A 24,681-nucleotide genomic window follows, 5' to 3' on the forward strand; every position below is an offset into this window, starting at 1 on the left:
CTAACCAACAAAAAAAGGCTAACGGGAATCACTGGAAACGGTTGTGATAGAGTGATAAAGTAATGTAAGGGAAGAAAGAGTAAGGAAATGTCTGTTTTGTAAATGTTGACATTGTATGTACTAATGTTTTCTATCATATTTGTTATGTACAGTATGAACATGTGAATGGAATGTGCTTTAAATGATGTGGTTTGGGATATAATGATGATACGCCGCCGCCCCCCTCCATCAGTATGTCCACAGACCTGAAGCCCTGGATTTTCTTGTACCAGCGTCTCCTTATTGACCCCAGTACCATCTTCTGCACGTATGCATCCTCCTGGGTGTCCAGTACTTGGGCAGGAACCCGTCATATAACCCGTTGGCGGGCGGGCGGTTTGGGGGAAGCACCCACTTTGCGGGAGTACAGGTCTTCCTGAACAGGGTCGGCGTACCCCACATCACTGAGGGTGGGGGGATCGCATCAGGTGTCATTGGTCCACTGCTGCTCGAGAAAAAGACCAGCCAATCGGAGTGGAAAGAGCTTATGGTGTTATGGTGTTTGGAACATCCTTGAGTACATAGCACTCAATCTCCTCAGACACACGAGGAACAAAAAACTTTGTTGTTTTCAAATCAATGAAATCTGATATTTCGGATGGCAAGTCACTCAGTCACAGCAAATGCGAGAGGAACGTATAAATAAATAAAACTAAAGAAAACAATAAAAGAAAACAATAACAAATCTTATATCAAATTAAAATCGGCCGGCAAGTTAAGACCAAGGTGGTTCTAGAAAACTATGCAAACTGAAGATCTCTTTTGTTCTCTCATTCTTTCTTTCTCCCGCACTCGTTCCTCCGGCAGACGTAACAGAAGAAGCTCTCTCTCTCTCTCTCCCTCTCATTCTTGTCAGACAGGCATACAAGCTCTCTTTCTCTCTTATTCTCTCTCTCTCTTGGTCAGACGGTTATCAGAGAGGCAGGTCACCGTCTTCCGTGGTGGGGTGTTCGTGTTCACTGTGACCATTGACCAGGTCCCCTCCTCTCACCAATGAAACTCCTCCTCCCCCTCCTCCTAACCCCTACAGAATTCCCAGCCTCTACAGGGCTGATGGGTTGGGTGAAGTTGGCGGGCGGGTCAGGGGCTAGGCGTCCAGAACGAGGTCGGGGTCCGGCCACTCAGGGTCCGACTCGTCGTCACTGACACTCTCGCACTTGTACGCCCACTGCAGGGAATTCTGGGATATGCTCCCATTGTTGGTTCGAATCGGGCCTGGTCTCACTGAGGTCAGTGTTCTGTGGTCAGCCGCGACAGGAGGATATGATATTACAGTGCACATGCACAAGCACAACCATGGGACAATCATACACAACCATGGGAGAACTAAGCAGCAGAGAGACAGTGGGGATGATAGGAGAGGAGGAGTGTGTAAAGACAGGGCAAGGTTCAGGGTATGGATAACCGTAGATTTAAACCACAGACTTGTCATACAGCCAGAACGCAGTCTTACATGCAGTACTCACTATCCAATGCAAAGCAGCAGTTTTCTTCACGGTGAAAGAAGCTGGAGTATAAAGCTAGCTTAGCTTGTGCTGCAATGACGTGTCATAACGATCTAAGAAGCTGGGTGGGATATTTTGGCTCGGTACCATTTCGATTTAACAATTCACCTGAATTTGACTGAAATAAAATGGAATTGAGCCCCATCCCTCTGGATAACTTAACCATTGAGAGATCTGAAAGGATTTGCTAGAGCAGCACCTGCGGTCAAAGATTAGAGGCAGCTGATTTCTGGTGTATAGGCTACAGATGTGTGTATGACTCTGCTACCTGGTGAAGGTGCCATCTTCCTCCGTGTACATGGGGCTGGCCCAGCTCCGGCGGCTGTCCTCGTGGCGCTCGGCCCGCTTCTTGCGGAGCGGCGCTGGCACATAGGCCGCTGGCTTGTCCTTGGTGGGCAGGAACTGGTTGAACTGCGTGGTCGTTTTAGGCTCGATGACCAGCGAGCGGCGGTAGTGCAGTGAATCCTTGTTACTGTCTGCCGCCATCCTGAAGACTGAGTCCGTCTCCGCGACACTCTCACAACCTGGGGGAGGAGAGGTGGGGGATGAGGAGATAGACAGAAGGAAAAAGGGTCAAATTGAGGTGCGAGGTGAAGGAAGAGGGGAGGGGAAGGACAGTGGAGATTAGAGGGGCAGGAAAGAGTAAGAGGGAGGGCTCTGAGAGAGGGGAGAGAAGAGGTGAAAGACAGAATGGACAAGTGGAGACCAGAAAGGGAGGTGAGGGGAATGGAAGGTGGGAGGAGGGAGGAAAAGGCAGTGGAGAGCAGAGAATGGAAGAGGGTAGAGTTCAGAGGTCGGTCCAGGAGGAGAGACAAGGAAAAGGTCGGAATAGTAGAAGTCTACTTAGTGTTGTTTGCGATATAATTGTCTGGTCAGCTCTATACTTAAAGGGATACTTTGGGATTTTGGGAATGAGGCCCTTTATCTACGTCCTTAAAGTCAAATTAACTAACATTGGCTCACAAAACTTCCAATAACTTCCTTCATACTGGACACAGAGACATAAAAACAGTCCATCTGACTCTGAACCTTTCACCTCACTGAACACCTCACTAAAATTCTGAACCTTTCACCTCACTGAACACACCCCAGTACAAGGGTAGAGGGGGTGGTGCGCATTGCTTTGTGAACAGAGGCCTATTACCCCCTCCTTGCTTAATTTACAGGCTGGTGTGGAAGCATCTGGAATGTATCTCTGGTCTGTCTCTCACAGTGGGAGCCAAGTCTCTCTCTAATTACTGACTGAAACGCTAAACTAGTCCACCCACTGTCAAATGCCAACAAAGACCTGGTATCAGTAAAATCAACATGCTCAGTGTGAACTTCACAGATTACCTCAGATAGTCCAAAATAAACAAATAGATACCCACCCTTGAAATAGCATAACGTTAACACTACCACTCAACATTTCAGACTAAGATATAGAGGCTAAAGGTATACTGCTAAGAGCCTAAAACACAGCATAAAAAGTCTAAACTAAACACACTCAAGTCCTGTCCGACTGGGGTGCGTGATAATTGAGATTGATAAGTGTGTGTGCGTACGTGCGTGTGTGTAGAAGCATAACAAAGTAGAACCAAACACACACACAACTCGAGTCCTGTCCGATTGAGATTGACATGTGAGTGAGTGAGTGAGTGAGTGAGTGAGTGAGTGAGTGAGTGAGAGAGTGATTGAGAGTGTGAGTCCATACCCTCACTGCTGCTTTGAGCGTGTTGTCAGGGATCTGCTGTGTGGTCTAGAACCCTATGTCCTCCTCCTCTCAGTATAGGTAATATATCCTCTCTCCCGCTATACCAGCTGTCTCTGAAACCACTGTATCTTCTCTAAATCTTCTGCTGCTGCTGGCTCTCTGGCCGGATGATTCCTCAAGTCCCTGCAATACACACACACACGAACAAACACAATCGTGAGCTCACACCCTGAAAGAAAGAGCGATGTGTCTTTCAGTCATTTAACTCCTTAGGGTTATCCTCCCCAGGTACATGATAACACACACAGACAAATAATTGATTCCCATTCAAAATCCTATTTTCCCAAACCCTAAAACTATCCCTAACCATAACTCTAACCTTTACACCAAATCCCTAACTGTCATTCTGACCGTAATTCTAACCCTAACCCCTAAACCTAAAATATCATTTTTTCCTTGTGGGATCCGGCGAAATGTCCCTGTTCTACTATCCTTGTGAGGACCTCTAGTCTCAACAAGAATAGTAACCCCCCCCCCCCCAAAAAAAAACACACGTACCCCCATGACACAAACACTTGTAGAGTTTGAGTTATTTTCTTAACCCCTTCTCCAGAACAGTGAATATTGTTATGTCATTCATCCCAAGTCACAAGATTTCCCTAAATTACTGAAGACACCCAAAAGACACCCAGCCATCTCACCCAACACACACTTCTGATGACCGGAACTCTGACCCCTAACTGTTTTCCAGTCAGTCATGCAGGCACAGCCAATAAGCCATGCTCTGTGTGATGATGACGACACTGATAACTGTTTACAGTCTAAAGGGCTTAGCGTAAGAACACAAACAAGGCCTGCCCAGCTAACATAAAACATTCCCACAACCAGAGAACCTTAAGAGTCTCATTAGGTCATTAACTAATGATTTCATAGGAATGTTCCCGTGATGTACACGGAATGTTTCCAAGAGACCATTCCCTTAAATGTCAAGTAGAACTTACCCAGAACATGGTTACCATGTATTCAGAACATAATACATTCATGTTCTAGACACTTTTCATGGGAACGTTACAAGAACATTCATATGTCCAGTTTTCTGTGGGTTAGGAAAATATTCCGTCAACGTCCCACCAAACATACACAGAATATGTTTGCCATGTTCTCAGAACATAAGATATTAATGTTCTAGACACGTTTCATGGGAATAACATTTCTGTGTATCAGTTGTCAGGACGTCGCGTGATGATCCCAAAGAAATGTTCTCCAAAACAAGTAGTTTAATTACACATCACACCTTGTTACTTTTGCCAAGCCCATCAAGGCCCTAATCAGTGAACCACTGATCCATTCACAGCTCTTTTTTTCTGTTGGCAAGGTTAGGAATACTCACACACACACACACTGCTTTTAAAATAGTGTTTTCAACTTATATATTTTACACACTTTCACATGCAGTGCAATCAGAAAGTATTCACACACCTTTCCACAGAGGGATCATATTAGTGTGTAGCCCAAACTGTTCGGAGGCTACAGACAGAAGTTGGCAGATCGGCTGTACCGACTTCAGATGAGTCCCAAGATGCTTGTGGTGCAGAAGTGCGACATCGGCCGATGGATTGAGACGCATCCAATGCAACAAAACAGACTTCTCTAGATTAGAACAGACATTTAGAATGTGTATTATGCTAATTCGATTTTTGTGGGGGAGCAGACATCGACTCTAAGGTTAACCAACAGCTACCCGGACTATCTGCATTGACCCTTTTCGCACTACGCTGCTGCTACTGTTCATTATCTGTCACTATAATTATCCACTGACTGTACAAAACATTAGGAGCATCAGCTCTTTCCATGACAGACTGACCAGGTGAAAGCTATGATCCCCGTATTAATGTTACTTGTTAAATCCACTTCAAATCAGTGAAAGAAGGATTTTTAAGCCTTAAGACAATTGAGACATGGACTGTGTATTTGTGCCAGTTAGAAGGTGAATGGGCAAGACAAAAGATTTAAGTGCGTTTGAATGGGGTATGGTAGTAGGTGCCAGGCGCACCGGTTTGAGTGTGTCAAGAATTGGAACGCTTCTGAGTTTTTCACGCACAACCGTTTTCTGTGTGTATCAAGAATGGTCCACCACCCAAAGGACATCCTGCCAACTTTTGTATTAGTATTTATTAAGGATCCCCATTCGCTGCTGCCAAGGTAGCAGCTACACTTTCTGGGGTCCAGCAACATTAAGGCAGTTATAGACAATTTAGAATATTAACGTTAAATTTCATGACACTTTTCACAACACAATAAGTGTGTTTCCTCAGGCCACTACTCTACTACCAAATAACTACAATACAAAATCCATTTCTACATGTGTCTGTGCCTGTGTGTGTGTGTGTCTCTTCACAGTCCCCGCTGTTCCATAAGATATATTTTCATCTGTTTAAATCAGATTCTACTGCTGCATCAGTTACTTGATGTGGAATAGAGTTCCACGTAGCCATGGCTCTATGTAGTACACTGCGCCTCCCATAGTCGGTTCTGGAATTGGGGATTGTGAAGAGACCTCTGGTGGCATGTCTTGTGGGATATGCCTTGGTGTCTGAGCTGTGTCCTAGTAGTTTAAACAGACACCTCTGTGCATTCTTACAAAAACAAGTAGTGATGAAGTCAATCTCTCCTCCACTTTGAGCCAGGAGAGCATGTTATTGATATTAGCTCTCTGTGTACCTCCAAGGGCCAGTCATGCTGCCCTGTTCTGAACCAATTGCAATTTTCCTAAGTTATTTTTTGTGGCACTTGACCACACGACTGAACAGTAGTCCAGGTGCGACACAAAAAAGGGCCTGTAGGACCTGACTGTTGTTGACAGTGCTGTCAAGAAGGCAGAGCAGCTCCTTAGCATGGACATACATCTCCCCATCTTAGTTACTGTTGTATCAATGTGTTTTGACCATGATAGTTTACAATCCAAGCAGTTTAGTCACCTCAACCTGCTCAATTTCCACATTATTTATTACAAGACTTTGTGAAGGTTTAGGGTTTAGTTTAAACTTATTCCTTGCCACCCACTCAAACTAACTGCAACTCTTTGTTAAATGTCGCAGTTATTTCAGTCGCAGTAGTCGCTGATATGTATAGTGATCGACATTACATAGACATCCGCATTACATAGACACTCTGGCTTTCCTCAAAGCACGTGGCAATTCATTAGTAAAGATTGAAAAAACAGTAATGGGCCTAGATAGCTGCCTTGGAGAATTACTGATTCTACCTGTAATATGTTGGAGAGGCTTCCATTAAAAAACACCCTCTGTGTTCTGTTAGACAGGTAACTCTTTATCCACATTATAACAGGGGGTGTAAAGCCATAACACATACATTTTGCCAGTAGCAGACCATGATCGATAATGTCAAAAGCCGCATCAATTTCATCAAATATCATCCATTTCTCTCAGCCAATCATCAGTCATTTGTGTAAGTGCTGTGCTTGTTGAATGTCCTTCCCTATAAGCATGGTGAAATTATGTTGTCAATTTATTTACTGTGAAATAGCATTGTATGTTGTCAAAAAACATTTCTCAAAAAAAGTTTACTAAGGGATGGTAACAGGCTGATTGGTCAGCTATTTGAACCAGTAAAGGAGGCTTTACTATTCTTAGGTAACTTTTGCTTCCCTCCAGGCTTGGGGGCACACACATTCTAGTAGGCTTAAATTGAAAATATGGCAAATAGGAGTGGCAATATCGCCCGCTATTATCCTCAGTAATTTTCCATCCAAGTTGTCAGACCCCAGGGGCTGGTCATTGTTGAAAAAAATATTGCTGTTTATCACCTCTTCCACGCTCACTTTAAATAATAAAAAATTACAATTCTTGCCTTTCATAATTTATCAGTTATACTTGGATGTGTAGTGTCAGTGTATGTTGCTGGCATGTCATGCCTAAATTTACTAATCTTGCCAATAAAACAAATTATTAAAGTAATTGGCAATATCAGTGGGCTTTGTGATGAATGAGCCATCTGATTCAATGAATGATGGATGTTAGCACTTGGTGGTCTATAGCAGCTTCCCACAAGAATGGGCTTTAGGTGAGGCAGATGAACCTGTAGCCACTCCAACAATTAATCCACACATAAAATGGTCAGCCAAATAATTTCTAGTCATCTCTCCTCCTTCCAGGCTTTTTCTTCTTTGGACTTTATTTGGCGATTGCCAAATAACTTTCATAATAAGGTGCATTACCACAACTGACATGTTCATCTATCAATCACCCACGTGGGTACAAGCAATGAGGAGATGGCTCGTGGGTATATGCTTCTAAAAGCCAATGAGGAGATGGGAGAGGCAGGACTTGCATCGTGTTCTGCGTCACAAATAGAAGCAAATTCTATTTTCGCGCTTGGCAATGCAGACGCTCGTTGGCACGCACAAGCAGTGTGGGTGCAATGATTGAATAACATTGTGTACATTTATTTTGCAGCGCACGCGATGCGAGCGGTGTGATCAGCAAGTTAGGCAAAACAAAAAACTCCTTAGTTCTTGCCGATGACAAGCATACCCATAACATAATGCAGCCACCACCATGCTTGAAAATATGAAGAGTGGTACAAAGTGATGTGTTGGATTTGCCCCAAACATAACGCTTTGTTTTAAGGACATAAAGTTAATTTCTTTGCTATTTTTGTTGCCATTCTACTAGTGCCTTATTGCAAACTACATGCATGTTTTGGAATGTTTTATTCTGCACAGGCTTCCCTTTCACTATGTAATTTAGGTTAGTATGGTGGAGTAATTACAATGTTGTTGTTCCATCCTCAGTTTTCTCCTATCAAAGCCATTAAACTCTGTTTTAAATTCACCATTGGCCTCATGGTGAAATCCCTGAGTGGTTAACTTCCTCTCCGGTAACTGAGTTAGGAAGGATGCTATTATCTTTTTCGTGACTAGGTGTATTGATACACCATCCAAAGTGCAATTAATAACTTCACCATGTTCAAACGGATATTCAAAGTCAGCTTTGTTTTGTACCTACCAATTTTTGCCCTTCTTTGCGAGGCATTGGCAAACCTCCCTGGTCTTTGTGGTTGAATCTGTGTTTGAAATACACTGCTTCTTGTATGTGTGGGGTACAGAGCTGAGGTAGTCATTCAAAAATCATATTAAACACTATTATTGCATACAAATTGAGTCCATGCATGAACTTATTTAGGCTTGCCATAACAAAGGGGTTGAATACTTCTTGACTGAAGACATTTCAGCTTTTCATTTTTTATTAATTTCAAAACATTTCTAAAAACATAATTCCACTTTGACAATATAGCCAGTGACTCAAAATCTAAATTTAATACATTTTAAATTCAGGCTGTGACAAAACAACATGTGGTCAAAAGGTTTGAAAACTTTTTGAAGGCACTGAATATATTTTTTAAAGCCTTGTCTCATGCTAATGGAATTCATGCTGTAGGCTAACCCGTTTCCAATAGGCTATCGTAAAGCAGAAAATCTAAGAAATATGGCAGCTGTGTTGCCCCTTAATATTGAGTTAATCGAGGAAAAATATAATTTTAGACAAATAAAAACTCTGCAAAGGCAGCATTGATCTCTTCGCCCAGGAAAGAAGTGACTCTGGGATGCTGGTCTTCTAGGCAGAGTTGCAAAGAAAAAGCCATATCTCAGACTGGCCAATAAAAATTAAATATTAAGATGGGCAAAAGAACACAGACACTGGACAGAGGAACTCTGCCTAAAAGGCCAAAATCCCGGAGTCGCCTCTTCACTGTTGACATCGAGACTGGTTTTTGCGGGTACTATTTAATGAAGCTGCCAGTTGAGGACTTGTGAGGCTGTTTCTCAAACTAGACACTCTAATGTACTTGTCCTCTTGCTCAGTTGTGCACCGAGGCCTCCCACTCCTCGTTCTATTCTGGTTAGAGACAGAGACAGTCTCGGAGCTCTACAGACAATTCCTTCGACCACATGACTTGGTTTTTGCTCTGACATGCCATGTCAACCATAGACCCTTATATAGGCAGGTGTGTGCCTTTCCAGATCATGTCCAATCAATTGAATTTACCATAGCTGGACTCCAAATCAAGTTGTAGAAACATTTCAAGGATGATCAATGGAAACAGGATGCAGCTGACCTCAATTTTGAGTCTCATAGCAAAGGGTACTTTGTTTTTCATTTATTATTAATTTGCAAAAATGTCTAAACTGCTTTTCTCTTCGTCATATAAAAAATATATATATTTTAGAATAAGGCTGTAACATAACAGAATGTGGAAAAAGTCAAGGGGTCTGAATACTTTCCGAATGCCCCATCAACATTAGACAACTATACAGAACGCCCTTAAATTGTCGAAGTAAGTAAATTAAATCAATGATGAGAGACTAGTTAAATTAACTGACAACTGACACAGACATCTGAATGCCGTGACCTAAGGACGTGGTGAATAATATTTCCTGTATAAATGACCATGCACAATGTAGTCATGTAGGTCAAAGTGTCAGATAGGTAAGTTCAAAACACTTTTTGGGGGCGCCTGATGGTCTTTGGGACCATCAGGCGCTGCTATGTCCAGTAGTCCTTCGAAGGCCTTGAGCCTTAAGTTAGGTCCATTATAGAAGGGCTCGCATGTCCTGACAACTAAGAACATTGTAACCACGTTGTAGATAAGTTCTGGTTGACATTAAGGGAATGTTTCTCAGAAGGTTTTTGCTAACATAGATGGAATGTTCCCCTAACTAATGGAAAACTGGACATTGTAACATTACAAAAACATTCTCTCTCTCCCTAGAATTGTTAGCTGGGTAACCATCACTGTTGACTGTTGTTTATCATAAAAATCGTTTGGTATAGAGCATAATCGCAGGGGTTGAATATGCTTGGTAAATCTAACTATAAACAAACCAAACTGTCAAATTCAACGTTGTGCCTTCCACCCCCTCTGTCGTGACAAACACAAGTCCATGAATGTGAAAACACAGAGACCAACACACTTCCATACATGTACCAAGTGACCTATGGACTCCTGAAGTAAAGAAGATTAAAATAGCTGAGTCAGGAGAATAGATCAGTTATGCTATGGTTTTAGTGCCGACTGTCAAGTATTCTGAGACCCCTAAACCAATGGGCTGACTTCCTTAACACATAGCTAATATACCAGGAAGGATGTAGAGATGGTTTTAGTGCCGACTGTCAAGTATTCTGAGAGCCCTAAACCAATGGGCTGACTTCCTTAACACATAGCTAATATACCAGGAAGGATGTAGAGATGGTTTTAGTGCCGACTGTCAAGTATTCTGAGACCCCTAAACCAATGGGCTGACTTCCTTAACACATAGCTAATATACCAGGAAGGATGTAGAGATGGTTTTAGTGCCGACTGTCAAGTATTCTGAGAGCCCTAAACCAATGGGCTGACTTCCTTAACACATAGCTAATATACCAGGAAGGATATAGAGATGTGTTGGCCAGTGGATGTAAAAGAGGATTTCATTCATACGATTCCTAGCTAGGCTGATTACTCAAACCATTACATGGTAGCACACATAACATAAAAACGCTAGGCACCTTTCCATTTTTAATGTTAATTCTCTTCCTGAATTGACCAAATTGAAATGGATGGACCCCAAACTTGTCTAGACCACTGTAGTAGAGTGAGGCAGATTTACATTTAATAGTGCTAATACTGTACTTGGTCCTGGTCTTGCAAAACTCCTATGGTTAAACACGTTAACAAGACAGTACAAACAGATCTGTGACCAGGCTATACATACTGTACCCATATAAACATAATTACTAGAAGGGACAAACATAAATGGAATGGGTTATATAGAGTATAATAGAGTGGATGATTATAGAGTAATAGAACGTTAACCTAGGCTAGGACAGTGTACAGTAAGGTTATTTATTTACCTTGGATAGCGCTGCTATGTCCAGTAGTCCTTCGAAGGCCTTGAGTCTTAAGTTAGGTCCATTATAGAAGGGCTCGCATTGTGCCTTCCTACCTAGCCAGTATATGGTGATCAGCACCTGGGAGAAAGAGGACATGGGTTAATACAAACATCATAATTATAATGTACGCATAGTTTCTTTAAAGGAGCAATGCCAATTCTCTAATATTTTTCTACAACAGAATAAAGAGCATATTACTAGGATAGTATTTGCTTCTTTTCAAATATGTTGAGTGTTTGATTGAGCCTGCCTTGGAGTGCCAATTGGGCGGGGTTTGAACTTGTGTGGCTAAAGTATTTGAAAGAAAACATACTGTTTGAACTCAGGTAAACTGTTGAAAACAGTATGACGTTCAGTTCTATATTGATGAGAACACACTTACAGTACATTCTAGCAGCACACTAAATAGCCTGTATAGCCTGTATATAGTCTGGACTGTTAGGATGGATCATAAGATTTCTGTATAGTAATGACCCAGCAGAGTTGTCCCAAGGTCATACTGTGAACACTAGTGTCCAGATCTTTGTTTTCCTGCCTCATCCAGAACCCTCTGATACACCACTGTTTGTTTGTGTGCACTGACCTGACCTAAACCTGACCTGACCTAAACCCCTTGTAACATGTAGGGCTTTCAACTAATACAGTTGTATTAGTTGTATTGTACAGACGTGACGCTTGGCATTCAGGCCAAAGAGTTCAATCTTGGTTTCATTAGACCAGAGAATCTTGTTTCTCATGGTTTGAGAGTATTTAGGTGCCTTTTGGCAAACTCCAAGCGGGCTGTTGTGTGCCTTTCACTGAGGAGTGGCTTCCATCTGGCCACTACAATAAAGGCCTGATTGGTGGAGTGGTTGTTCTTCTGGAAGGTCCATCGGGTGCTTGGTCACCTCCCTGACCAAGGCCCTTCTCTCCTGATTACTCAGTTTGGTCAAGCGGCCAGCTCTAGGAAGAGTCTTGGTGGTTCCAAACTTCTTCCATTTAAGAATGATGGACGCCACTGTGTTCTTGGGGACCCTCAATGCTGCAGTAATTGTTTGGTACCCTTCCCCAGATCTGTTCCTCGACACAATCCTGTCTCAGAGCTCTACAGAAAATTCCTTCGACTTCATGGCTTGGTTTTTGCTCTGACGTGCACTGTCAACTGTGGGACTTTATATAGACAGGTGTGCCTTTCCAAGTCATGTCCAATCAATTGAATTTACCACAGATGGACTCCAATCAAGTTGTAGAAACATCAAGGATGATAAATGGAAACAGGATGCATCTGAGCTCAATTTCGAGTCTCATAGAAAAGGGTCTGAATACTTATGTACATAAGGTTTTTCAGTTTTTATGAATTATTCATTAGCAAAAATGTCAAACTGATTTTGCTTTGTCATTATGGGGTATTGTGTATAGGTTGATGTATAGGTCATTTTTTAAAATCTATTTTAGAATAAGGCTGTAACTTAACAAATATTTAGAGAAAGTGAAGGGGTCTGAATATTTTCTGAATGCACTGTATGTATGACTACTAGGGTCAGGCAGTTATATCTCCCGCATACCTTTACAGAAATAGAACGCAGCTATTGCCAATAGCGACCATTCAGACAATTAAATAATTTTTTATGCAGTTTTTACGGCATGGTAGATAGATGTGTTTTATTTCTACTAAATGTCAGGGTATTTCATCATTTTAAAGTACTCCGTTAGGAGAGAGTGGTCAGGCAGCAGGCAAGTAGAAAGCTCGCGGCGGCTCCAGATTATTTGATTGGCTGTTCTGATTGCCTAGCGACTTCAGAAGTAAAACGTCAGTTTGAATCACCAGAGGTTTTGTGTAAACAAAAAAACATAGTTTAGCCTACCCTACCAGACAAACAACATTCCTTAGCCGAGGCGCTTTCAAGGGGCCACATTCCATTATGTCTGAAAAGCTTAATCAATACAGGCTACCAGTAGCCTACTGTAGGACTTCGGTTCCATGAATAGGATAGGATATTCTACACTCAAGAGACCTAAAAACTGAACACACATCACCAGCGAAGAGACCGAGCAGGCAGAGCAGGCCAACGCCAGGGAGGAGAAGGCAGAAGCTTGCTCATATGTTTTGCTAATCTGTATCTCACAATGTCTTGCCTTGCAAATTCACCCAAGTAGCATAAAGTTTGCCTCTTCCTCTCTGGTTTTATTTGAATTACACAACTCCCCATGCCTTTATAGCCTTCCGGCTGTAATACGGAAAATAATGTTTCGCGATAAACTTGGATTTTAATTAAGTGGGGGATGAAAAAATATATGTTTTTCAGTTAAAAACTAGGAGGCATAAGCCGGCCTCCCGGGTGGCGCAGTGGTTAAGGGCGCTGTACTGCAGCGCCAGCTGTGCCATCAGAGTCCCTGGGGTCGCGCCCAGGCTCTGTCGTAACCGGCCGCGACCGGGAGGTCGGTGGGGCGACGCACAATTGGCTTAGCGTCGCCCGGGTAAGGGAGGGCTTGGTCGGTAGGGGTGTCCTTGTCTCATCGTGCACCAGCGACTCCTGTGAAGGGCTGGGCGCAGTGTGCGCTAACCAAGGTGGCCAGGTGCACGGTGTTTCCTCCGGCGCATTGGTGCGGCTGGCTTCGTGCTGTGTTAAGAAGCAGTGCGGCTTGGTTGGGTTGTGTATCGGAGGACGCATGACTTTCAACCTTCGTCTCTCCCGAGCCCGTACGGGAGTTGTAGCGATGAGACAAGATAGTAGCTACTACAACAATTGGATACCACGAAATTGGGGAGAAAAAGGGGTAAAAAAAAAAAAACTAGGAGGCACTGTTTTCATTATTGGAAAAATAACGTTCCCAAAGTAAACGGGCTATTTCTCAGGACCAGATGCTAGAATATGCATATAATTGACAGCTTAGGATATAAAACACTCTGCCTGGAATATTGTCTGTGAGTATAACAGAACTGATATTGCAGGTGAAATCCTGAGAAAAATCCAATCAGGAAGTGACTCTTATTTTGAAACCCCTGTCTTTCTATGCATCCCTATTGCCCATTGAAAGGGATATCAACCAGATTCTACTGAAAAGCCAATTGTCCCAGATTGATTATAAAAAACGTTTGCCATGTTTTTTTTCGCCATTGTCGTGATCGCAATTTCCGGTGGATTTCTGAACAAAACGTGGACAATAAACAGAGGTATTTCGGCTATAAAAATAATCTTTATAAAAATAATCTTTATGGAACAAAAGGAACATTTGATGTCTAACTGGGAGTCTCGTGAGTGAAAACATCCGAAGCTCAAAGGTAAACGATTTAATTTGATTGCTTTTCTGATTTTCGTGACCAAGCTTCCTGCTGCTAGCTGGACATAATGCTATGCTAGGCTATCGATAAACTTACACAAACGCTTGTCTTGCTTTGGCTGTAAAGCATCATTTCAAAATCTGAGATGACAGGGTGATTAACAAAAGGCTAAGCTGTGTTTCACTATATTTCACTTGTGATTTCATGAATATGAATATTTTCTAGTAATATTTTTTGACGGTTGCGCTATGCTAATTAGTGTAGTTGATGACAATTCTCCCGGATCCGGGATGGGTAGTTCTAAGAGGTTGTTTAAGGATTTTTCTTAACGTTAAGGATTCCAACTTCGTTTTAACATTCACACCCTTACTTACAACCTTGCTGAACTGGATAGCATTCATTTTGGTGGTGTTGACAAATCGGGGACAAATCTTTGACAATAACTTATCAACATGGACATAGCCCCCTCCTGTGAGTCAAATGCCTCTTCTTAGCTATACAACTTTTCAAACCTCCACACTCCGGGATAGATGATGAGGTCTTCAACCAAACCAAATCAACCACAAGCCTGTCACATCCTTCCTAGTTCGACCGCCAATGGGAATGGAAGAGGAAGTCTGACAGTAATTTCTTGTGTGGTTACGTCCGAGACACAACTGCAGCCCTCTGACAGAGGCCCTACCTGCACCAGTATATACCATACAGATTCACATTGGCTGTAAATCTGCTAGGCTGATGGCTATAGGAGTTACAAGTAACAGAGCTGATCTTTCAGAAACATTGTGTACATGAATGTATGTGACTGTTTTGAATGCAACTGGGGCTCATTCAGTGGATGACTACCGCGCCGCGTTCTTAGCTCTTCACAGTCAAGATCATTTATTGTGACTTAATTCCATTTGATTTCTAAAGACGTAGATACTCACACAGGCTAAGCACACACATATTTTGAAAAGATGTAAAACAAATTATGTCAAAAAAACAACAAAAGGATCTTGCAACAAATGGCCAACTCCTGCCATTGCTCCGTGCTTAACTACCTGTATACAATGGCCTTCTGTGTATGTCCATCAGCAACACTGTACCAGAGATGGAACTACAATCAGAACATGGATGGAACTAACACTCACCCAGGAGGAGCACCACCATCATGGCCACACCCATAAGATACCAATGACCCATTTGTCCACTCACCCATGACAAGCCCTGCAGTGCGTCATTGCCATCACGCACTGACAATGGATGGGTAGGTCTGCCATTCCTGATGAGTGATGCCTCAACACTGAGCACACTGACCCCACCTACCTAAACACCACGTTGTACTGAAAGTACACCATCCCAAAATAAAAATACCAAAGCCTTAAATGAATGGGTGTGCACCGCAGTGCAGTCAGCACAACTGCATAAATAAAGATCACCCGTCTTTCTGCATGATTGATTGATTCAGCCAGGGCATGGAATGTTTTCTCTCTGCATTCTTCATCAATGAATAACCCACATTTATACGTACACATAACACCTTGTCACCCAGTATCAATCAAACGTTATGAAAAATTAGAAGGAAATGTCAGATCAGTCTGACATCAGCTTTTGGAGGTGACACACATACATACATACATACATACATACATATGTAGATATATATATATATGAGAAAGGGATTGTGTTGGTGAGTGAGAGGAGTAGTGGGGCGGGCAAACAGGGTGAGGCTGGCATTTCTCTCTCCAGCCAAGGAGCACAAATATCGCCCTTGTGTTGTGTTGCCCCGTTGCCGTTTACAGCCAGGACCGTAACCATGGAGAAGAGAGAGGACTTTATTGGCTGTTCACCATCACTCCTCGTTCCGTTTCACAATTTCTTCACAGTTCACACATGGCTGCATAGAGGACAGACAGTTTGAGCGGTCCTGTGATAAAACCAAACCAATACAGTGCGAGTTTGTCACGCAGACACATCATAAATGCAAACAGAGCTTTTTTTGTAATTTCTTTTTGCTTAATGAGGAAAAGTGACAGGCCCAGACTTGTCATTGTGGAGGTAAAACCACCAAACAAACGCGGTTTCTTTCCGCCTACCAGGGAAATGCTGAAATGTCACTTATTCAGAACCTCCTCGAATATGAGATGGTGTATCTCAATGGGTTAATACTGTCATGAAAATGTAAAATAAATGACTGTTAATGGCATATTTGTGCAACATTCCTTTTCCGCTTGATTTTGTTTAGTTAAAGTAACCTTTTAATATCCAGCCGTCAATCATTTGTGAGGATTGTGGTCTGACAAAAAGGCACTCCACCCTGTAAATCAGACAGTTTGCATGATCAACTGTGGCAGAGAATATTGCATAATCATATGCTATCGTGCCACAGTGCCACTCCTCTAGCTAACTGTCTGTTGACGGTCATTTAAATTCCTCAGGGGCCGAAGACTGTTGTACTCTACCTCCCTCAGAATCCTCTGTGTAGTTCCGTTTTTGGGGCTGTGAAGTAAACTCCACATGTCAATAATTTGCTAAACCAAAAGGCCAACAGCAGAGGGACTTTGGACCAGAAATGTAGTCTGTCTCTCAGACACAGAAAGGTAGCAGACAGTTAAACATAAGCTAAAAACGCCATATTTAAACTGCAGGTAATATTTGGGGAATTTGTATTAAGTTCACTCCTCAGGAGCACCAGTGTGTCCTTGACACTGAATCCATCATTGTGCTACTGATTGCTTAGAATGTACACAGACCGGGGTAGTTTACACTAGGGCGAAACCATTTTCTACCTTAACTCCAACAAATGAACATTTTCAGTTAGAAAAAGGATCAGAAAACCAGTCAGTATCTGGTATGACCACCATTTGCCTCATGCAGCGCGACATCACCTTCTCATAGAGTTGATCAGGCTGTTGATTGTGGCCTGTGGAATTTTGTTCCACTCCTCTCCAATGGCAAGTTGCTGGATATTGGCAGGAACTGGAACACACTGTCGTACACGTCGATCCAGAGCAGCCCAAACATGCTCAATGGGTGACATGTCTGGTCAGTATGCAGGTGTCACGTTCTGACCTTTATTTCCTTTGTTTTGTCTTTATTTAGTATGGTCAGGGCGTGAGTTGGGGTGGGCAGTCTATGTTTGTTTTTCTATGTTGGTTTTTGTGTTCAGCATAGTATGGTTCTCAATCAGAGGCAGGTGTCGTTAGTTGTCTCTGATTGAGAATCATACTTAGGTAGCCTGGGTTTCACTGCTGGTTTGTGGGTGTTTGTTTCCGTGTGAGGGTTTGTCGCCACACAGTACTGTTTCGGTTTTCGTTTTCATCTCATCGTTTTTGTTTTGTATTTCAGTGTTAAGTTCGTTTTTAATAAATCATCATGAACACTTACCACGCTGCATCTTGGTCCGATCCTTACTCCTCTTCAGACGAAGAGGAAATCTGCCGTTACAGCAGGCCATGGAAGAACTGGGACATTTTTAGCTTCCAGGAATTGTGCACAGATCCTTGCGACATTGGGCTGTGCGTCATCATGCTGAAACATGACGTGATGGAGGCGGACGAATGACACGGTAATGGGCCTCAGAAACTTGTCACTGTATCTCTGTGTATTCAAATTGCCAAATCGATAAAATGCAATTGTGTCCGTTGTCTGCCTGCCCATACTATAACCCCAGCGCCACCATGGGGCATCAGCAAACCGCTCTCCCACATGAAGCCATACACACTGTCAGGTCAAGATCCTGGTGAGGACAACGAGCACGCAGATTTGACGGTTTCTGACAGTTTGTGCAGAAATTCTTCAGTTGTGCAAACCCACAGTTTCATCAGACGTCTGAGTGGCTGGTCTCAGATGAACCTGCAGGTGAAGAGGCTGGCGTGGTTACATGTGGTCTGTGGTTGTGAGCCAGCTGGCCAAATTCTCTAAAACAACATTGATGCGGCTTATGGTAGTGAAATTAACATTTGATTATGAATTTATATTTTTGTTTACTACAGAATATTTTCTACATGTCACATGCAACCTCATGTTTTCATAAGGAATGTCTTATCAGTCCGTATCCTCAACCCAACAGCTTTTTCATGACAAATGGCAATGTTCATCCAAGGTATGTGCACTTTTGACAGACTTATCAGACTTATCAGTGGTTAGGTCACGTAAGGCTGGGTAAGAGATACGTATACACCAGCCAGCGGTAGTGCTGAGAGATGTGCTTTTTGAGGTTGGTTCAATAAAAAAATAATCATGAATGAAAAGTATTTGAAAAAACATGAAAACGTGACTACGTGAAAAATAATTGCTCATACATGTCCTATTAAACAGCATATAAACACTGTAAATAGGTCAGGAGCCAGACAGGGAGCCTAAGGAGGAACATAATGTATTACTTAGGGTACATTATTAGCCTATTATTTAAATTATTACAAGGCTATATCCTACAAAGAAATACACTGTGAAGGCTATATAGCCTACAAAGAAATATACTGTGAAGGTTATATAGCCTACAAAGAAATATACTGTGAAGGCTATATAGCCTACAAAGAAATACACTGTGAAGGCTATATAACCTACAAAGAAATATACTGTGAAGGCTATATAGCCTACAAAGAAATACACTGTGAAGGCTATATACCCTACAAAGAAATATACTGTGAAGGCTATATAGCCTACAAATAAATACACTGTGAAGGCTATAGCCTACAAAGAAATACACTGTGAAGGCTATATAGCCTACAAAGAAATACACTGTGAAGGCTATATAGCCTACACAGAAATATACTGTGAAGGCTATATAGCCTACAAAGAAATATACTGTGAAGGCTATATAGCCTACAAATAAATATACTGTGAAGGCTATATAGCCTACACAGAAATATACTGTGAAGGCTATATAGCCTACACAGAAATATACTGTGAAGGCTATATAGCCTACAAATAAATATACTGTGAAGGCTATATAGCCTACAAAGAAATATACTGTGAAGGCTATATAGCCTACAAAGAAATATACTGTGAAGGCTATATAGCCTACAAAGAAATATGCTGTGAAGGCTATATAGCCTACAAAGAAATATACTGTGAAGGCCAGAGTCTGGCTTCAGGTTCATGCGATGGTGCCTGGAGAGCAGGCCAGCAGCCGCAAATACCCTCTTCACACTTGCAGAGCCACTGGGGATGCTAAACACCCTTCAGGCCACTCTTGCCAGGCTGGGCAGTGATGCAGTTTTTATTTTTATTTTTTAACCTAAATGTTTTTAGGCAAAATAACCTATCAAAAGGCCTATTGGGTCAAAATTAATTATAGCCTACTGTATATAACTTATAAGAGATCAGAATTTTTGTTTATACAATACTTTGCTACAATGACACACTTAACCAGCTACCCACTTCCTTCCTTTCTGTTAGCATGTGCACGTAGTAAGTACACCATCATGCTTTTGGGATACGTGTCTTTTCAGATTCCACAATGATTCTTTAGTTGTGGACACTACATCAACACACTCCCTCTTGGTCCTCATCATCTCTGTAAGTCAACTTGATTTTGCACCTGTGTGTTTTATCAGTTTCTTCATGAAAATATTTAGCGAACTCCATGACAGTAGATAAAGCAAGGGGCTATAGCAGCACACAAGTAGACTACAGATGCATGCTGGGCCGGGCATGCCCTAAACTTGTTAAGTGAGTAGTACTGGAGCAGGTGATAAGGCCAACGCTCCAGCCTTTGGGAAACTTGTTAAGTGAGCGGTACTGGAGCAGGTGAGAAGGCCAACGCTCCAGCCTTTGGGAAACTTGTTAAGTGAGCGGTACTGGAGCAGGTGAGAAGGCCAACGCTCCAGCCTTTGGGAAACTTGTTAAGTGAGCGGTACTGGAGCAGGTGAGAAGGCCAACGCTCCAGCCTTTGGGAAACTTGTTAAGTGAGCGGTACTGGAGCAGGTGATAAGGCCAACGCTCCAGCCTTTGGGAAACTTGTTAAGTGAGCGGTACTGGAGCAGGTGATAAGGCCAACGCTCCAGCCTTTGGGAAACTTGTTAAGTGAGCGGTACTGGAGCAGGTGATAAGGCCAACGCTCCAGCCTTTGGGAAACTTGTTAAGTGAGTAGTACTGGAGCAGGTGATAAGGCTAACGCTCCAGCCTTTGGGAAACTTGTTAAGTGAGCGGTACTGGAGCAGGTGAGAAGGCCAACGCTCCAGCCTTTGGGAAACTTGTTAAGTGAGCGGTACTGGAGCAGGTGAGAAGGCCAACGCTCCAGCCTTTGGGAAACTTGCTCCTCGCTGTGCTTCCACGGAGTTGCATTATTTTCCAGAGAACGCATAGAGCCCTGAGTTGATTATCCCTTTCATACCATGCCTATAATTGAACACATTTCCTGCTAAAAATGTGTTCATTTGAAGGTAAAAATGTGTTCAACATCCACTAAAGTAGCTAGAAAGTTTAATAGATAGTTAGAGTAGTTGCTTTGGTAACAGAACAAAGTAATCAAACCTTCAGAATTCAACAATGGCAATAATGTTTTCAATTATAATTTTTGCTGTCAAAAGCATCTCAAACATAGGCAATATAAGAATGACGTATAGCCATTGAATTCTGCAATGCTGATATACCATACTCAAAGACTCAATCATGGACACTCTTACTGACAGTTGTGGCTGCTTCGTGTGATGTATTCTTGCCCTTTGTTTTGTTGTCTGTGCCCAATAATGTTTGTACCATGTTGTGTTGCTACCATGTTGTTGTCATGTGTTGCTACCAAGCTGTGTTTTCATGTGTTGCTGCCTGCTATGTTGTTGTCTTAGGTCTCTTTTTATGTAGTGGTATGGTGTCTCTTAAAGTGATGTGTGTTTTGTCCTATATTTTATTTTGTATTTTTAATCCCATCCCCTGTCCCCGCAGGAAGCCTTTTGCCTTTTGGTAGGCCGTCATTGTAAATAAGAATATGTTCTTACCTGACTTGCCTAGTTAAATAAAGGTTAAATTAATAAAAATGTGGTTTAGAGGGAAATAATGCACACTCTAGAATACCCTTCAAGCCAATCAAAAACGAGTATTCAACAATGCCATGGTATACATTTTTTGTAATGTCAGTTGCGTTGACTCAACAAATCACAGCACAGATTGAAGGCTACACTTCCTGCTTATACTTCCTGGCATGGGTACACTTAAAATGGCTGCCAATCCACCCATTATGCTATCATTGACTTAAATGGAGACGCCCTTTCTATTCATTCTTCTTTCTATGGGTTTTGCATAGGCGCGTGAATACCACACTGTAACGTTAGGATGGCCGGTTGGTTTGAGATTCCTGTTTAACAAGTTGTTGGACTGGTTCAAACCAGTAATGAGGATGTGGCTATGGAGAGAAGGTCGGAGAAGCAATAGATGGACGCAATCATGGTGGAAGTAGAAGTGCTGGTTGATTCTGGTGGAGAGTTGAGCAAGCTCGGCAAGAGAGTGGAAGACTCAACGAAAAATAGAGCAAAAATTGCTGTAAATTATAAAAATTGGTTTATTGTTGGAGTGCGATTCATTAATATACTTGGTGAGATCTATGAAGATCACAAAGATGATAAAGGATGCATTAGGAAAGGTAGAATCAGAGTTTGCTCACCTGAATGAGACGTTAGCTACCCTAAATGTAACAAAAGTCAAACTTTGGAGGGGGGACTCTAAATAATGCTAATTTAACCACTCTCCTATTTGTTTAAATGCAGTGGTAAATATGTTTTACAGTGGTAAATGTGAAACACCCCCACCTCCGTCATAGTTTAAACCATTTATATCTATGTGGCGCCACAGTCCACATTGAAAGAATTAATTAATGTAGGCATAATGCTGAATGTCATTAGGCACATATTTTGGTGTTTTTTTAACAGATGTCTATTTCCATTCATTAAATGGTGCGAGTTCGGATTCTGGAATTATTTTGGAGTGGACGAACATGCACAGGTATCCTACTTTTTAAATCATTTGTTTGACAATCAGATGAAAATATAATGACTGGTTGTGTTCATGCCACATTAAAAGGGCAATTCATTTTGACTGTTTAAATGACGTTTTCATTATTAGACCCCATTAAAAAAAAACGATGCACCCAAATGTCCTGGTGTAATTCGCACTCTGAGTATCGCTGGACGTTGAGGCTTCATGTCTTAAGAACAAGATTCTAGGAGGGGTGGGAGCACGTTACCTGCACAGTGTAGTGGATGGAGAGAAGGAAGAAAGACAGTCCGTTTTAATGACGTTTGATGAAGAGTATCAGCCTACACATGTAAAGATAGAATATGAGATATGACATGTCTCAAGTGTGTGTCAATGGAATCAACATGTAGTTTAAAGAATGATGATGATGTACGATGTAGCAATTGTGGTGGAAATCATGTAGCGAAATTCCTGGAGTGCCCTGCAAGTCTGAAGTTGCAAGGAACCCGAGATGTACAACAGGTCTCCTACAGAGAGGTGTGGGAAGTAGTTGAAGGAGCGAATGGAGCTGTGGAAGCTATGGCAGTGGATGACCCGCAACCGGATGTCACATAGACCTGACAGATGTAGTGAAATGTGTTGTTTTAACAGCTGAAGCAGGGAAAACTGAACACGAGAAGGGATTTGATTTGGATTGGACTGTGACTGAAGGAGCCTGTTGATGTAAAAAAAAATGAAAATAAAATAAGCAATGGCAATTTCTTTTTTCTACAGTTTGCTACAGTAGGTGGCAGAATGGACATAGAATGTGTGTGAACGCCATTATACCAGAGAAGGAAGGTTCATGCCGAGTAGACGCACGTTGTTTAGGCCAAATGTTCTGACCTTAGTTCCTTAGTACCACGCTGCATATTGATCCTTCATACTCCTCGTCAGAGGAAGACGAATATCGTTACAGACGAAAAGAAGTAGGAAAGCCTTTCAGTTTTGCTGTTGTTGTTTTTCTACCGACTCATGTAAAATTGTGGAAGGAGCAAAGTGGAGAAAAAGATGAGAGTAATGCCCCACAGCCTGCAGAATCAGAGGGATACTGAGATACTAACAGCGAAGGTTGTTCATCAGAGGGATACTGAGATACTAACAGCGAAGGTTGTTCATCAGAGAGATACTGAGATACTAACAGCGAAGGTTGTTCATCAGAGAGATACTGAGATACTAACAGCGAAGGTAGACTTTGTTACGTTTCATGCTATACACAATACCAATAATGACAAAGCAACAAAAATGAAATGTTAGCAAATATATATAAAAGCAACTGAAATATAACATTTACATAAGTATTCAGACCCTTTACTCAGTACATTGTGGAAGCACCTTTGGCAACGATTATAGCCTCAAGTCTTCTTGGGTACAACTGTATTTGGATAGTTTCTCCCATTTTACTCTGCAGGTCCTCTCAAGCTCTGTCAGGTTGGATTGGGGGCGTCGCTGCACAGCTATTTTCAGGTCTCTCCAGAGATGTTAGTCCGGGCTCTGGCTGGGCCACTCAAGGACATTGCGACTTGTCCAAATGCCACTCCTGCGTTGTATTGGCTGTGTGCTTGGGGTTGTTGTCCTGTTGGAAGGTGAACCTTCACCCCAGTCTGAGCACTCTGGAGCAGGTTTTCATCAAGGATCTCTCTGTACTTTTCTCCGTTCCTCTTTCCCTCGATCCTGACTAGTCTCCCAGTCCCTGCTGCTGAAAAATTTCCCCAAAGCATGATGCTGCCACCACCATGCTTCACTGTAAGAGATGGTGCAAGGTTTCCTCTAGACCTGACGCTTGGCATTCAGGCCAAAGAGTTCAATCTTGGTTTCATCAGACCAGAGAATCTTGTTTCTTTAGGTGCCTTTTGGCAAACTCCAAGCGGGCTATCATGTGCCTTTTACTGAGGAGTGGCTTCCATCTGGCCACTACCATAAAGGCCTGATTGGAGTGGATTGGAGTGCTGAGGAGAGGATTGTCCTTCTGGAAGGTTCTCCCATCTCTACTGAGGAACTCTGAAGCTCTGTCAGAGTGACCATCAGGTGCTTGGTCACCTCCCTGACCAAGGCCCTTCTCCCCCGACTGCTCAGTTTGGCCGGGCGGCCAGCTCTAGGAAGAGTCTTGGTCGTTCCAAACTTCTTCCATTTAAGAATGATGGAGGCCACTGTTATATTGGGGACCTTCCATGCTGCAGACAGTTTTTGGTACCCTTCCCCAGATCTGTGCCGAGACACAATCAGGTCTTGGAGCTCTACGGACAATTCCTTCGACCTCATGGCTTGGTTTTTGCTCTGACATGCACTGTCAACTGT

The 24,681-nt window shown here is 42.5% G+C and overlaps 1 protein-coding gene across 8 annotated transcripts in view; it reads right to left on the bottom strand.

Annotated features, from left to right (window-relative positions):
* LOC139380074 (LIM domain 7a) overlaps window positions 1–24,681 on the bottom strand; it is a 92,979-nt gene that overhangs the window by 59,269 nt on the left and 9,029 nt on the right. For all 8 annotated transcript variants that reach the window (XM_071122540.1, XM_071122541.1, XM_071122538.1 and 5 more), the window contains exons 2-4: window positions 11,151–11,267; window positions 3,238–3,420; window positions 1,813–2,068 (exon numbers count right to left, since the gene is read on the bottom strand). In XM_071122540.1, coding sequence (XP_070978641.1) covers window positions 1,813–2,030 — 218 coding nt within the window. In that variant the 5' untranslated portion in view covers window positions 2,031–2,068; window positions 3,238–3,420; window positions 11,151–11,267. The remainder of the gene's footprint in view (window positions 1–1,812; window positions 2,069–3,237; window positions 3,421–11,150; window positions 11,268–24,681) is intronic.

Source organism: Oncorhynchus clarkii, chromosome 22, assembly GCF_045791955.1.
Source record: "Oncorhynchus clarkii lewisi isolate Uvic-CL-2024 chromosome 22, UVic_Ocla_1.0, whole genome shotgun sequence".
NCBI classification, from domain to species: Eukaryota; Metazoa; Chordata; class Actinopteri; order Salmoniformes; family Salmonidae; genus Oncorhynchus; species Oncorhynchus clarkii.